Source organism: Oncorhynchus kisutch, linkage group LG6 (assembly GCF_002021735.2).
Source record: "Oncorhynchus kisutch isolate 150728-3 linkage group LG6, Okis_V2, whole genome shotgun sequence".
In the NCBI taxonomy this organism is placed as follows: domain Eukaryota; kingdom Metazoa; phylum Chordata; class Actinopteri; order Salmoniformes; family Salmonidae; genus Oncorhynchus; species Oncorhynchus kisutch.
In genome coordinates this window covers 28,868,181-28,883,077 of record NC_034179.2, presented here as the reverse complement: position 1 = coordinate 28,883,077, position 14,897 = coordinate 28,868,181, and the positions used below count along the sequence as shown (strand labels likewise).

The 14,897-nt window shown below is 42.1% G+C and overlaps 1 protein-coding gene across 2 annotated transcripts; it reads right to left on the bottom strand.

Moving 5' to 3' along the window:
• Positions 1–282: 282 nt before the first annotated feature.
• LOC109892629 (transgelin-2-like) lies at positions 283–14,897 on the bottom strand. Of its 2 annotated transcripts, none has more exons than XM_020485313.2 (5): positions 14,587–14,897; positions 1,582–1,769; positions 1,327–1,498; positions 989–1,091; positions 283–853 (listed from the first exon to the last, which is right to left on the bottom strand). In XM_020485313.2, exons 2-5 carry the CDS (start codon positions 1,759–1,761, stop codon positions 700–702), a joined length of 609 nt encoding a protein of 202 aa, XP_020340902.1. In that variant the 5' UTR covers positions 1,762–1,769; positions 14,587–14,897; the 3' UTR covers positions 283–699. The 2 variants fall into 2 exon arrangements, with proteins under 2 accessions (XP_020340902.1, XP_031682402.1); XM_031826542.1 differs by lacking the exon at positions 14,587–14,897 and adding an exon at positions 2,003–2,063.

Here is a 14,897-nt window from a genome sequence, read left to right as displayed (position 1 = left end):
AATGTTCTGATTCCAGACACTGTACCCCAGTGGTGAGAGCACGATCACACTCCTACAGATCACCCTAGAAGTCTCCTCATAGCTATTGTCCAACCCCAGCAAGTTACTGCCTAACCTCATATTGAGCAGTTCAGTGGGCACTCAAGCTGAACAAACCGTTGGCAGGCGAGAGAGGTGTCACACCTCCACTGGATCCCTCAGGAGGTTTCTTGTTCTGTCCCTGCCTGTTAAACTAACCTTATACTGGCACTCAATATCAATAAGACATTAAACACAGAAGAATTTAAAATTAAACTGAACTTTATTTCATAATCAATATATAATATACAAAAATACCTAGCTCTGGAAAGGACATCTTACTGCATCTTTCCCATTATCGCAGCATATTCTAGCAACATCTTTTCCCAACGTATTACCAAACGGAGTGCAGTTTAAGCAGTATCTAAATGGACCGTTTCCCATTGCTATGTCACCGTGTCCATTGTTCAACATTTTTATTGTATTGTACAGACTTTGGTCACCATGTTTCGTTATGATTGTGTGCATCTGTGCAGTGAGTAGGAGTTCTTTGGTCTAGTTCGGTCTTGGAAGTTCAGGTCGCTCCTGTTTGTTCAAGTTAAGACATAGCGTTTCAGTCTTAAGTGATTGGCTGAGAAAGGGAGCGTACTCAGGTGTAGGGTGACTGAGCGTCGTCATGTTTTAGGGGTTGTTGTTCAGGATCTGCCTAGGTCGCCCGTATCCAGTCATGCCAGCCTGAGATGCCCCCTTGTTGGTGCCCATCTGCAGGCCGATGACACTCCTTCCCTCATTCAGCTGGTCCTCTGAGAACTCGCGTTTGTTCTCCACTGACTTCCTGCACAGACAAAGTCATGTCCATCATTTTAATCACATGTTACCCTTTACCTAAAATGGGAGTATGCAGAGAACTACGAGCTCCGAAAACAACAGTACTGTTTCTACAGAGAAAAGGACAGAGGCGCCAACTTACTTATGGAACCAGTTGGGGTCGCCGCTGTAAGTCCCATCGTCCCTGGTGACAGCCAGACTTCCCAGGGTCATCAGGGTCCTCTGGACAGCAGCCAGGTCTTTCCCTACAGACAATTAATACACAGTACTGCACATCAGATATGTTTAATAAGTTCAGCTACTGTATAGCAGAACAGTGAATGTAGCATTCTAGACAGGGTGACTAAGCAACAATAACATTTTTAAACATATCCATCTGTATAGCATGCTAGTTGAGCCCAGAAGTGATGTGTAATGTGTGTGTGTGTGTGTGTGTGTGTGTGTGTGTGTGCACAGCTGATCGCAGCTGGCTGGACGTACCCTCCCAGAGGTCAACTGTCTGGAACATGTCAGTCTTGGTGATACCATACTTCTCAGCCGCATTGAGGAATTGTGAGATTTGCTCCATCTGTTTGAAGGCCATGCCTGAGCTCTGGATCTTCCTGATGGGCTTGTTCCCACTGGACAAGCTGTTGATCAGTTCACACAGCACCTGAAGAGAGCGAGAGGTGTGAGAAATGTACTACCTGTGCAAGACTGTCTTAGATTTTGTCTCCCAGTCACACAGGCACTCACACATCCGTCCTTGAGCCAGTTCTGCCAGCCGGTCTTGCCTGCCTCAGGTTGGCCCACTCCAGCGCCACACTGGGCAATGATCCACTCAGTCAACCTCTCTTCCAGATCCTGGTCATACTTTTTATCGATTTTACTCTGTACCTCACGGCTCAGACCGTAGGAGGGACCTTTGTTTGCCATTGCTGTTCCTACAGGGAGAGTGATATCGTTTCAGATAAAGGCAAGCAAACATTGGTTTGTTCTGTTGCATATTGTATTGACCATCTATACATTTAAGTTACATAGAAGCTAACCAAAGTATAGAAAACAGTGAAAGAGCTGGCTTAACCCTTAAGGCTTTAAAAACAAATATTAAAAAAATTCAAAGGCATCATATTTATTTTATCCATAACTACATTGGCAGCTTAAAACTGTGGCTCACCTAGGTTAAAGGACATCCTACTGACAAATATTTGGGCACACCTATTTAAAATGGCAGGCGACCTAATAACCAGGGTTAAAAATCAGCTGTCAATTAGCCACATAATTAGAGTTTGGCTAAGAGAAACAATTAAACACGGGTGTGATCATTCGTCCAAGAGTTTCTAATGGACAAATTCAGGTAGGTCCCGCCCAGTTTAGTTCAATTTGCTTCTGTTTAAGAAACGTTTTGCAACATAATTGACTTAATGAATACACCCCACATAAACACAATTTACTGTAGAGGTTTGAGATGATGTATAAGTAAACTTAGAACCATTGGGCGGTGTTTACTCAGGCAGCTCAATTCTGATCTTTTCTTCTTTGTAATTGGGTTAGGCGGATCACATCCACAGCTTTTAAGGTGAATTCACCGCCACCTGTTATACTGGAGTGTGAGGCCAGTCATAGCCTACGTACATGAAATTCTCTTCATTACTCCTGTTCGTTTAAGTAAGTAAAATAGAACACTAGACACCACTTCCCTCCCCCCACTACACCACCCCAGCCCCATCCAACTTCTCTAACCCTTTTACACAATCTCTCCCTATCGTCATCATACAGCTCACAAAAGATCAACACATGCTCCACCGTTTCCTCCACTAAACACTCATCACACAGACCTGTTTCATGCCTCACTATCAACCACAATGTGGATTCTGATATTTCTTCCACTAATTGGTCTTTTGACCGATCAGATCAGCTCTAAAATGATCTGATTTGAAATGATCTGATGTGATTGGTCAAAAGACCAGTTAGGCTGCATTTACACAGGCAGCTCAATTATGATGTTTTTCACTTATTGGGCTCAAATCAGATCAGCTCTGAAAAATATCTGATGTGATTGGTCAAAATTGGGCTGCCTGTGTAAATGCAGCCTTAGTGGAAAAATATCAGAATTGGGCTGATTGAATTAATAAATACACAAAACACAAAAAAAATCTATACTTTGAGTTAATATGAGGTAGGTGTAGGTGAGGAGCCTCTTCCTCACATAGAAAATTCCATGAATACTGTGATAGATTGTTTATATGTGTAACAGCGGCAGCTTAACTTTTTCTCGTTTTTTCTTGGCTCAACAGACCCACTTAATAGACTGAACAGTGCTCACATTCATGTCCCTGGCCTGTCCAAGCCCTCCAAACTGGCAATGCGTCAACACAAGTACAGTAGGTCCGCAAATGTGACTGCAGTCCTATGATATAGATCTGAACTCTGATCTGATCTTGAGTTCGGGGTTCAGAACTTATAACAGAGAGCATAAATGCCTCCCAACTTGAAGAAAACTATGCCAGGGGGCAGTGGTGTAAAGTACTTAAATATAAATACTTTAAGTACTACTTAAGTCGTTTTTTGCGGTATCTGTACTTTACTTTACTATTTATATTTTTGCCAACCTTTCCTTCACTACATGTCTGGGATACGGTTTATTTTATCTTAACTGACTTGCCTAGTTAAATAATGGTTAAATAAATAAAACCATGTACTTTTTACTCCATACATTTTCCCTGACACCCAAAAGTACTCATTACATTTTGACAGGAAAATGGTCCAATTCACACACTTATCAAGAGAACATCACTGGTCATTGCTACTGGCTCTGATCTGGTGAACTCACTAAACACAAATGCTTTGTTTGTAAATTATGTCTGAGTGTTGGAGTGTGCCCCTGGCTATCCGTTAAACTGTTTGGTTTGCATAATATGAGAAATTTGAAATGATTTATACTTTTACTTTTGTACTTATGTATATTTAAAACCAAATACTTTTACACTTTTACTCAAGTAGTATTTTACTGGGCGACATTCACTTTTACTTGAGTCATTTTCTATTAAGGTATCTTTACTTTTGCTCAAGCATGACAATTGAGTATTTTTTTCCACCTCTGCCACGGGGGCACATGTAGATCAGAGCATGCAAATGGACAAATGGACCACCAGATGGAGACTTCAGATTTATACCCAATTCTTGCACAGTATAATCAAAAAGTCTCAACACCTGTGCTGCGATCTTGAACCATAACTATCACAGAACCTCTCAGAGCTGGGGGTCAAAGGGTGATGTCATCTCTCTGTTAGCCTGCTGCTCTCATTGACTTCTAGCTACTTCCTGTCCTCCTCCACAGCCACACTCTGCTGTCTACATCCTGTTTGGCATAGTCCTCCCAGCTGGCTCGCCTCTGTCACGTCCTTCCTTTCTCACTGAGGTAGCTGTTAGAGTAAACTTTCACAGACCTGCTCACACTCTTCTGTGTATTAGAGCCCATCAAAGTCCCCTGCAAGTGGAAAAGCATATGGCCCAATGTATAATATGCAATGTAAGTAAAAATGCACAGGGAATTATGCTAGCTAGATGAGATTGTTGGGACAAATGTATACATCCACAATTACCTTATGATCTTACTGTTTGAGTCAAAGTCTGGCATGGTGAATATTTCCCCCTAACAGGACATTGCTCAGAAGCCACTCAACATGTACCGCACTGACACAAATGACTGATGATTGGTTGAAAAAAAATGATAATAAGATTGTGGGAGCTGTACTGTTAGATTTCAGTGCAGCCTTTGATATTATTGACCATAATCGGTTGTTGAAAAAACGTGTTGTGGTTTTTCAACCTCAGCTCTGAATCCACGATATGGTAATCTGATAGAACTCAGAGGGTTTTCTTTAATGGAAGCTTTTCTAATGTCAAACATGTAAAGTGTGGTGTACCTCAGGGCAGCTCTCTAGGCCTTCTACTCTTTTCTATTTTGACCAATGACCTGCCACTGGCATTAAACAAAGCATGTGTGTCCATGTATGCTGATGATTCAACCATATACGCATCAGCAACCACAGCTAATGAAGTCACTGAAACCCTTAACAAAGAAATGCAGTCTGTTTTTGAATGGGTGGCCAGTAATAAACTGGTCCTGAATATCTCTAAAACTAAGAGCATTGTATTTGGTACAAATGATTCCTTGGGTTCTAGACCTCAGCTGAATCTGGTAATGAATGGTGTGGTTGTTGAACAAGTTGAGGAAACTAAATTACTTGGCATTACCTTAGCTTGTAAACTGGCATGGTCAAAACATACAGATTCAATGGTTGTAAAGATGGGGAGAGGTCTGGCCGTAATAAAGAGATGCTTAGCTTTTTTGACACCACACTCCAAAAAGTAAGTTCTGCAGGCTCTAGTTTTGTCTAATCTTGATTGTTGTCCAGTCTTGTGGTCCAGTGCTGCAAGGAAAGAGTTAAGCCGCAACTGGCCCAGAACAGAGCGGCACGTTTTGCTATTAATTGTAATCAGAGGGCTGACATAAATACTTTGCATGCCAGTCTCTCTTGGCTAAGAGTTGAGGAGAGACTGACTGCATCACTTCTACTTTTTATAAGAAACCCTGTGTTGAAAATCCCAAATGGTTTGCATAGTCAACTTACACACAGCTCTGACACACACACTTGTCCCGCCAGACATGCCACCAGGGGTCTTTCACAGTCCCCAAATCCAGAACAAATTCAAGAAAACGTACAGTATTATATAGATCCCTTATTGCATGGAACTTCCTTCCATCTCATATTGCTCAAATAAACAGTCAACCCGGTTTTAAAAAAACTGATAAAGCAACACCTCGCGGCACAATGCCTCTCCCCTTTTTGACCTAGATAGTTTGTGTGTATGCATTGATATCTACTTGTGCCTTTACATTTTTTTATGTAGTTCTGTCCTTGAGCTGTTCTTGTCTATTGATGTTCTGTATTATGTCATTCTGTATTATGTTTTATGTTGTGTGTGGACCCTAGGAAAAGTAGCTGCTGCTTTTGCAACAGCTAATGGGGATACTAATAAAATACCAAATACCATGTTGCTGCATGGTGAGTAAGATAAAATATTATAAGTAGGAGCTAGAATTAACAGCAACATGCTCCTCTCCTCTTTATGCGTGACTCAAAAGTCTACATTCAGGTATCAGTTAAAAATCCACATTGATTCATGCTATTGCAATAGTAATGTGTTTGGAAAGGAGGTGGAGGCACTGCTTGTGTACATGCGTCAATGTCTGTGTTGTAATCTGTAATGTAATTTTGGGATTATCAAAAACCAGTAACGTAATCTGATTACTTCCAGTTACTTTCCCCTTAAGAGGCATTAGAAGGAGACAAAAAGGAAGATGCTTGGACCTTCTTTTTTAAAATATTGTCAGTGGTATTGTAAACAAACACGCCCCCACAAAGAAAATTAGAATTAAAAACAGGTTCAGCCCCTGGTTCGACCATGATCTTGCAGAGTTACTCCACCTCAGGAATTGCATTTGACGAAAGGCTCGGCACACGGATACTCAGGTTGACTGGCTATCGTTCAGGTAAATGAAAAATAAGTGCACTCAGGCTATCCAGAAGGCCAAAGTTAGTTAATTTAAGGAGCAGTTCTCTCTCTGTGGGTCTAACTGCAAGACATTCTGGAAAACGGTTAAAGACCAGGAGAATAAACCTTCTTCCTCACAGCTGCCCATGTCTCTTAATGTTTAGGATGTGGTTGTTACTGACAAGAAGCACATGGCTGAGCTCTTTAAATCGCCACTTCATTAAGTCAGGATTCCTATTTGACTCAGCCATGCCTCCTTGCCCGTCCAACATTTCCTCATCTCCCACCCCTTCTAATGCGACTATCCCCGATGCTTCTCCCTCTTTTTCCCCAGCCCCGCTACAAAGTTTCTCCCTGCAGGCAGTCACTGAGTCCGAGGTGCGAAAGGAGCTCCTTAAACCTGACCCCAAAAAACTATCTGGGTGAGATGGTTTAGACCCTTTCTACTTTAAGGTTGCTGCCCCTAACAATGCCAAGCCTGTCTCTCCTTTCTGGGGAGGTTCCCATTGCTTGGAAGGCAGCCACGGTTCGTCCTTTATTTAAAAGGGGAGTTTAAGCTGATCCTAACTGTTTTGGGCCTATTTCTATTTTGCCCTGTTTATCAAAAGTGTTGGAAAAACCTGTCAATAATCAACTGTCTGGCTTTCTTGATCTCTATAGTATTCTCTCGGGAATGCAATCTGTTTTCCGCTTAGGTTATGAATGTGTCACTGCAACCTTAAAGGTCACCATTGCAACCTTAAAGGTCACCAAGGTCACCAATGATGTCACCATTGCCCTTGATTCTAAGCAATATTGTGCTGCTATTTTTATTTACTTGGCCAAAGCTTTTGATACAGTAGACCATTCCATTCTTGTGGGTCGGCTAAGGAGTATTGGTGTCTCTAAGAGGTCTTTGGGCTGGTTTTCTAACTACCTCTCTCAAAGAGTGCAGTGTATAAAGTCAGAAAATCTGCTGTCTCAGCCACTGCCTGTCACCAAGGGAGTACCCCAAGGCTCAATCCCCACGCTCTTCTCAATTTACATCAACAACATAGTTCAGGCAGTAGGAAGCTCTCTCATCCATTTATATGCAGATGATACACTCTTATACTCAGCTGGCCCCTCCTCAGATTTTGTGTTAAATGCTCTACAACAAAGCTTTCTTAGTGTCCAACAAGCTTTCTCTACCCTTAACCTTTTCCGAACACCTCCAAAACAAAGGTAATGTGGTTTGGTAAGAAGAATGTCCTTCATCCCACAGGTGTGATTACTACCTCTGAGGGTTTAGAGCTTGAGGTAGTCACCTCATACAAGTACTTGGGAGTATGGCTAGATGGTGCACTGTCCTACTCTCAGCACATATCAAAGTTGCAGGCTAAAGTTAAATCTCGACTTGGTTTTCTCTATCGTAATCGCTCCTCTTTCACCCCAGCTGCCAAACTAACCCTGATTCAGATGACCATCCTACCCATGCTAGATTAGAAACATCATTTATAGATTGGCAGGTAAGGGTGCTCTCGAGCGGCTAGATGTTCTTTACCATTCAGCCATCAGATTTGCCACCAATGCTCCTTATAGGACACATCACTGCACTCTATACTCCTCTGTAAACTGGTCATCTCTGTACACTCGTCGCAAGACCCACTGGTTGATGCTTATTTATAAAACCCTCTTAGGCCTCACTCCCCCATCTCTGAGATATCTACTGCAGCCCTCATTCTCCACATACAACAGTCACATTCTGTTAAAGGCCCCTTAAAGTACACATATACCTGGGTCGCTCCTCTTTTCAGTTCACTGCAGCTAGCGACTGGAACAAGCTGCAAAAAACACTCAAACTGGACAGTTTTATCTCCATCTCTTCATTCAAAGACTCAACCATGGACACTCTTACTGACAGTTGTGGCTGCTTTGTGTGATGTATTGTTGTCTCTACCTTCTTGCCCTTTGTGCTGTTGTCTGTGCCCAATAATGTTTGTACACTGTTTTGTGCTGCTACCATGTTGTGTGCTACCATGTTGTTGTTATGTTGCTACCATGCTGTGTTGTCATATGTTGCTGCCTTGCTATGTTGTTGTCTTAGGTCTCTCTTTATGTAGTGTTGTCTCTCTTATTGTGATGTGTGTTTTGACCTATATTTACATTGTATTTATTTTTAATCATAGCCCCCCCATCCCCTCAGGAGGCCTTTTGTCTTTTGGTAGGCAGTCACTGTAAATAAGAATTTGTTCTTAACTGACTTGCCTAGTTAAATAAAGGTAAACATAAAAAGAAAAAAAGCCATTGAATTACATTGAGAAAATAGAAAGGTCTCAATGTATTTTTTCACAAACATCCTTTCTGAATCGAGAAGTAATCCAAGAAGTAATAATGACAGAGTTTTTCAAAAGTCTCGTGTCGGATTACAATAATTTAGCTGGTAACGTTACGTAACTGATTACATTTAAAAAATGTCATCAGATTACATGTAATCAGTTACTTCCCAAACTTGCGCGTGCGACACACACACACAAACAGATAGATTGTGTCTAGAATAGAATCCAAGATTTTTAATGGCATCAGACCGAGGCTCTGCATCTGTCCTCGTGCTCCTAGACCTTAGTGCTGCTTTTGATACCATCGATCACCACATTATTTTGGAGAGATTGGAACACAAATTGGTCTACACGGACAAGTTCTCGCCTGGTTTAGATCTTAACTGTCGGAAAGATATCAGTTTGTCTCTGTGAATGGTTTGTCCTCTGACAAATCAACTATACATTTCGGTGTTCCTCAAGGTTCCGTTTTAGGACCACTATTGTTTTCACTATATATTTTACCTCTTGGGGATGTCATACGAAAACATAATGTTAACTTTCACTGCTATGCGGATGACACACAGCTGTACATTTCAATGAAACATGGTGAAGCCCCAAAATTGCCCTCGCTAGAAGTCTGTGTTTCAGACATAAGGAAGTGGATGGCGGCAGTGTAGCCTAGTGGTTAGAGCATTGGACTAGTAACCGAAAGGTTGCAAGTTCAAATCCCCGAGCTGACAAGGTACAAAATCTGTCGTTCTGCCCTTGAACAGGCAGTTAACCCACTGTTCCTAGGCCGTCATTGAAAATAAGAATTTGTTCTTAACTGACTTGCCTAGTTAAATAAAGGTAAAATAATAAAAAAAAAAAAAAACGTTCTACTTTTAAACTCGGACAAAACAGAGATGCTTGTTCTAGGTCCCAAGAAATAAAGAGATCTTCTGTTGAATCTGACAATTAATCTTAATGGTTGTACAGTCGTCTCAAATAAAACTGTGAAGGACCTCGGCGTTACTCTGGACCCTGATCTCTCTTTTGACGAACATATCAAGACTGTTTCAAGGACAGCTTTTTTCCATCTAAGTAACATTGCAAAAATCAGAAACTTTTTGTCCGAAAATAATGCAGAAAAATTAATGTTTGTTACTTCTAGGTTAGACTACTGCAATGCTCTACTTTCCGGCTACCCGGATAAAGCACTAAATAAACTTCAGTTAGTGCTAAATACGGCTGCTAGAATCCTGACTAGAACCAAAAAATGTGATCATATTACTCCAGTGCTAGCCTTCCTACACTGGCTTCCTGTTAAGGCAAGGGCGGATTTCAAGGTGTTACTGCTAACCTACAAAGCATTACATGGGCTTGCTACAAAGCATTACATGGGCTTGCTACAAAGCATTACATGGGCTTGCTCCTACCTCTCTCTGATTTGGTCCTGATGTACATACCTAGACGTACGCTACGGTCACAAGACGCAGGCCTCCTAATTGTCCCTAGAATTTCTCAGCAAACAGCTGGAGGCAGGGCTTTCTCCTATAGAGCTAAATTGTGATGGAATTGTCTGCCTACCCATGTGAGAGACGCAACCTCGGTCTCAACCTTTAAGTCTTTACTGAAGACTCATCTCTTCAGTGGGTCATATGATTGAGTGTAGTCTGGCCCAGGAGTGTGCAGGTGAACGGAAAGTCTCTGGAGCGACGAACCACCCATGCTGTTTCTGCCTGGCCGGTTCCACTGGGATTCTCTGCCTCTAACCCTATTACAGGGGCTGAGTTTTTTTTTTTAACTAGGCAAGTCAGTTAGTCAGTCTGTTCAGGGGCAGAACAACAGATTTGTACCTTGTCAGCTCAGGGATATGAACTTGCAACCTTTCGGTTACTAGTCCAACGCGCTAACTTCTAGGCTACCCTGGCTTACTGGTGCTCTTTCATGCCGTCCCTAGGAGGGGGTGTCACTTGAGTGGGTTGAGTCACTGATGTGATCTTCCTGTCTGGGTTGGCGCCCCCCCTTAGCTTGTGCTGTGGCGGAGATCTTTGTGGGCTATACTCGGCCTTGTCTCAGGATGGTAAGTTGGTGGTTGAATATATCCCTCTAGTGGTGTGGGGGCTGTGCTTTGGCGAAGTGGGTGGGGTTATATCCTTCCTGTTTGGCCCTGTCCGGGGGTATCATCGGATGGGGCCACAGTGTTTCCTGACGCCTCCTGTCTCAGCCTCCAGTATTTATGCTGCAGTAGTTTATGTGTCGGGGGCTAGGGTCAGTTTGTTATATCTGGAGTACTTCTCCTGTCTTATCCGGTGTCCTGTGTGAATTTAAGTATGCTCTCTCTAATTTTCACTTTCTCTCTCTCTCTCGGAGGACCTGAGCCCTAGGACCATGCCTCAGGACTACCTGGCATGATGACTCCTTGCTGTCCCCAGTCCACCTGGCCATGCTGCTGCTCCAGTTTCAACTGTTCTGCCTGCGGCTATGGAATCCTGACCTGTTCACCGGAAGTGCTACCTGTACCAGACCTTCTGTTTTTAACTCTCTAGAGACAGCAGGAGCGGTAAAGATACTCTGAATGATCGGCTATGAAAAGCCAACTGACATTTACTCCTGAGGTCCTGACTTGCTGCACCCTCGACAACTACTGTGATTATTATTATTTGACCATGCTGGTCATTTATGAACATTTGAACATCTTGCCAATGTTCTGTTATAATCACCACCCGGCACAGCCAGAAGAGGACTGGCCACCCCTCATAGCCTGGTTCCTCTCTAGGTTTCGTCCTAGGTTTTGGCCTTTTTAGGGAGTTTTTCCTAGCCACCGTGCTTCTACACCTGCATTGCTTGCTGTTTGGGGTTTTAGGCTGGGTTTCTGTACAGCACTTTGAGATATCAGCTGATGTACGAAGGGCTATATAAATACATTTGATTTGATTTGATTTAGCCTATTTGAAAAGTGTTTTAAAAAGTACAAAGTGTTTGTTAGGTGTTAAGCCTGTGTTAAAATATGCTTAAAATGATAAACAGACAAAAAAGCGATTGGGACTGAGTTGAATTGTCTTTGGGAAATAAAGATATACATGGTTTTAAAAAGGTAGCGATAATATTTCATTCAGTACAGAAATTTGTAAGCGGCATAACTTACCCTGTCCTGTGGTTCAATTTACCCCATACCGGTGTAAGTTGTGCCAAGTGACCAGTTTTTTGGGGACAAACTATGTTTTCAAAATTGTAATGTTTACATGAATTCTCATTATTTCCAAGGCTACACAACATCCTGAAACATATGTAGAGATCTTGGTTAGAAAAAAATACTATATTTCCCTTGAAGGAGTGATGCTGAATGTAAAAAAATGGCTCAACTTACCCCACTCTCCTCTATGTCACAACCAGAAACAGTTTGTAACAACAACCCTTGTAAATACCATCATAAATACCAGATTTTGCTCTAACCAATCTGACGGGCTGTTTTATAATCTGAGGATCTGCCTCCAAGCACTGTGTTAGCATGCCCAGAGAGAATCGCCCCCTCAGTACAGAGCACATCACTGGTTGGATCAGGCCTTATCTGAACATGGAGGCTCTTGATTCGGTATATGAGGACTGTTATGGGTCAGCAAGGGACAGGGGCCATAAGATCACTACATATATTACACTAACCTTTCCCAACCTCACTCTAGCCTTATATCAAGTGTCTAACAGGCTCGATAAACTGTGAAAAAACTTAGGTTAAACCCGTCTGTGTGCTGCGTCACAGAACCTGAATACATCCATGTGTGATTGAGAGTTTATAGATCTGTTTACTGCCCTTTTTCCCAGGAATGGAACAGAGGAAGGAGAGGAGGGGGGATAACATAGTCTACTATTGTATTTAAATGTTTTATTAAGCTTGTATTTATTCAGGGGAATCCACTGAGACCAGGGTTTCATTTACAATGGTGCGCTGAGGAATACAAATAAAATAAACTGCAAGTTCCAGAATCAACACTTCAGCTTCAAATACCACAAATACAATTATTTTTATTCAATCCGAACAATTCTTTATTCAATCCGATGCAATTCTCCTTAAATTTCATTCAACATTAAAGTCCTAAACTGCCCTAGAGGCAGTTAACCATCCCTGTGAACAGGTTTGGTATGTCATATTTTTGTATTTCAACAGTGAAGTGAGGAAGGTCGGAAGCTTGTGTAGTAGAGCTTTGTAAACAAAAAGGGAATAGTGAAGGGATCTACGGGACATCAACGAGGACCAGCCAACTGTTTGATACAGGAGGCAGTGATGCGTATTAATACTGTCACCTGTGATAAAGCAAAGCGCGCTTTGGTAGATGATATCCAAAGGTTTAAGAGTAGTGGCTGCTGCATTCCGATAAATTATGTCACCATAGTCAAGAACTGGTAGGAAAGTTGACTGTACAATCTGCTTCCTGCTGTTTAGGAAGAGGCATTATCTAGTTCTATAAAATAAGCCTACTTTAATCTCAGTTTCTTAGCTAGCACATCCGTATGTTTTTACATGACAAATTATTGTCCATCCAAAAACCCTGATATGTATAGGAGTGAACCTGCTTGATGTGCATGGAGGGGAAGGAGTGGGGCAGGATAGACCTGTTGGCACCCGACAGCTGCTCTTCTGAGGATCAGGCCTGCTGCTACAGGTCCAGACCAGATCTCCCTTAATCAGCCTGTAAAGCCATCTTGACTTCCTATTACCCAATATGTGCTCTGTGCCCTCACTAATACATTACTCCTTTTCTACTGTTACAGATTACATTATTACAGAGATGTGAAACAGCGTGTGATAGCTACTGGGGTTACTTCACAAAATATCCATCATGCAGTGTTCCGAAAGCCAATGGTCCATGTAAATGTGACGTCACAGTTATCAGGGCGTTCACTGAAACATCCACTGTTATATTGACCCCTGGACATACCAGCATAGGTCACATAATCCCTCACATCTACACAGTTTGACACCATAGCTGCACTGAAGACTGATACCAGAGGATGGACAGGGAATGAGGAGGCACCATGCATTACAAAACTCTCTCTGACCGCACGTTGAGATACCTCTATCTCCATCTCAAAGACACAGCACATACATCATGATGAAAGAAAGTACCCCTATATTACTTAATGAATTTGTCTTGCATGGAGCTAGCAGTTTTAAACAGGGGTGTAGCCAGTTTTTGTCTGAGAGATCGCTGAGAGCAGGACTTGATAAGAAGCAGGATCTGATAGTGAACAGGATCCATCTGATCGAGCCTCTCTGGGCAGAGTGAAGAGAGAACGGAGCCTTACAGAGAGACTTTTAGGAAAACCTAAAAGCCACAGCATTCATTGAGGCTTCTTAACATTTTATGAAATTAATAAATTAGTTACATGCCATGCAGTGGCTGTGTGTGTTTAGTGTGTGTGTGTGTGTTTAGTGTGTGTGTGTGTGTTTTTGTGTGTGTGTGTAATTAAGAGACTGAATATAAAATAGGTCAGGTTATCCCCCATGTCAATTTGTCTACACCCTTTTCGCCCTCACTCTCATCCATGTTAACCTAAAAGATACTTTTCTAAACAATAGAACACTGTCAGTAGCAACTTTCCAGGCATGCCAGAGAAACTACTAGACACCATTTTGACACTGTCTGACACACCAGGGCACAGTTTTTCAGAAATTATCTATTCGGATCGATTATTGGATAGGATTAAGTGCAAAGAAATACATAGAACGAGAGTCCCCATTCAAGTCAATGATTTGTCCATTATATTAATTAGATTTCTATACGTTTCATCCTAACCGATAGTCTAATTCCAGATAGATAACTTTTGAAAAACTTGGCACTGGAAATTCAACCGTATGAATAACAGGTAGAGCCTGATAGTAACAAAGTGCACTCCGACAGAGATAAAGGTGTTAAGAAGTAGCCAGGCATGTACTTACAGTGTTTAGTTGGGAGCAGCTGTAGTTGTTGAGATGAGTTCAGGTGGCTTCGGACCTGTGTTTCTGTGAGCTGGTGTGAAAGAGTTCCTCTCTTCCCCTTTACAACAGAGTACAGAGTCTGCTCTCAGGGAGTGCCAGCTTAAAAAGAACAAACACCTCTCTGAAATTACTTCACCACAAGAGAAAAAGCAAGTGAGAGAGAGGGGGGAGGAGAGGAAAGGAAAGAAGGGGAGGGAGGAAACCACAGCCTTAAAAGGATATGGGCTTTTTTCCTCTCGATTTTTCTAGAGCTTCTAGTCTTCTTATTTCAT

Coding starts and splice junctions, on each gene's coding strand:
- LOC109892629 (XM_031826542.1), bottom strand. Junction 1,092..1,326: donor GACAGTTGACCTCTGGGAGG/GTACGTCCAGCC, acceptor AATTGTCTGTAG/GGAAAGACCTGGCTGCTGTC. Junction 854..988: donor GACCCCAACTGGTTCCATAA/GTAAGTTGGCGC, acceptor TTGTCTGTGCAG/GAAGTCAGTGGAGAACAAAC.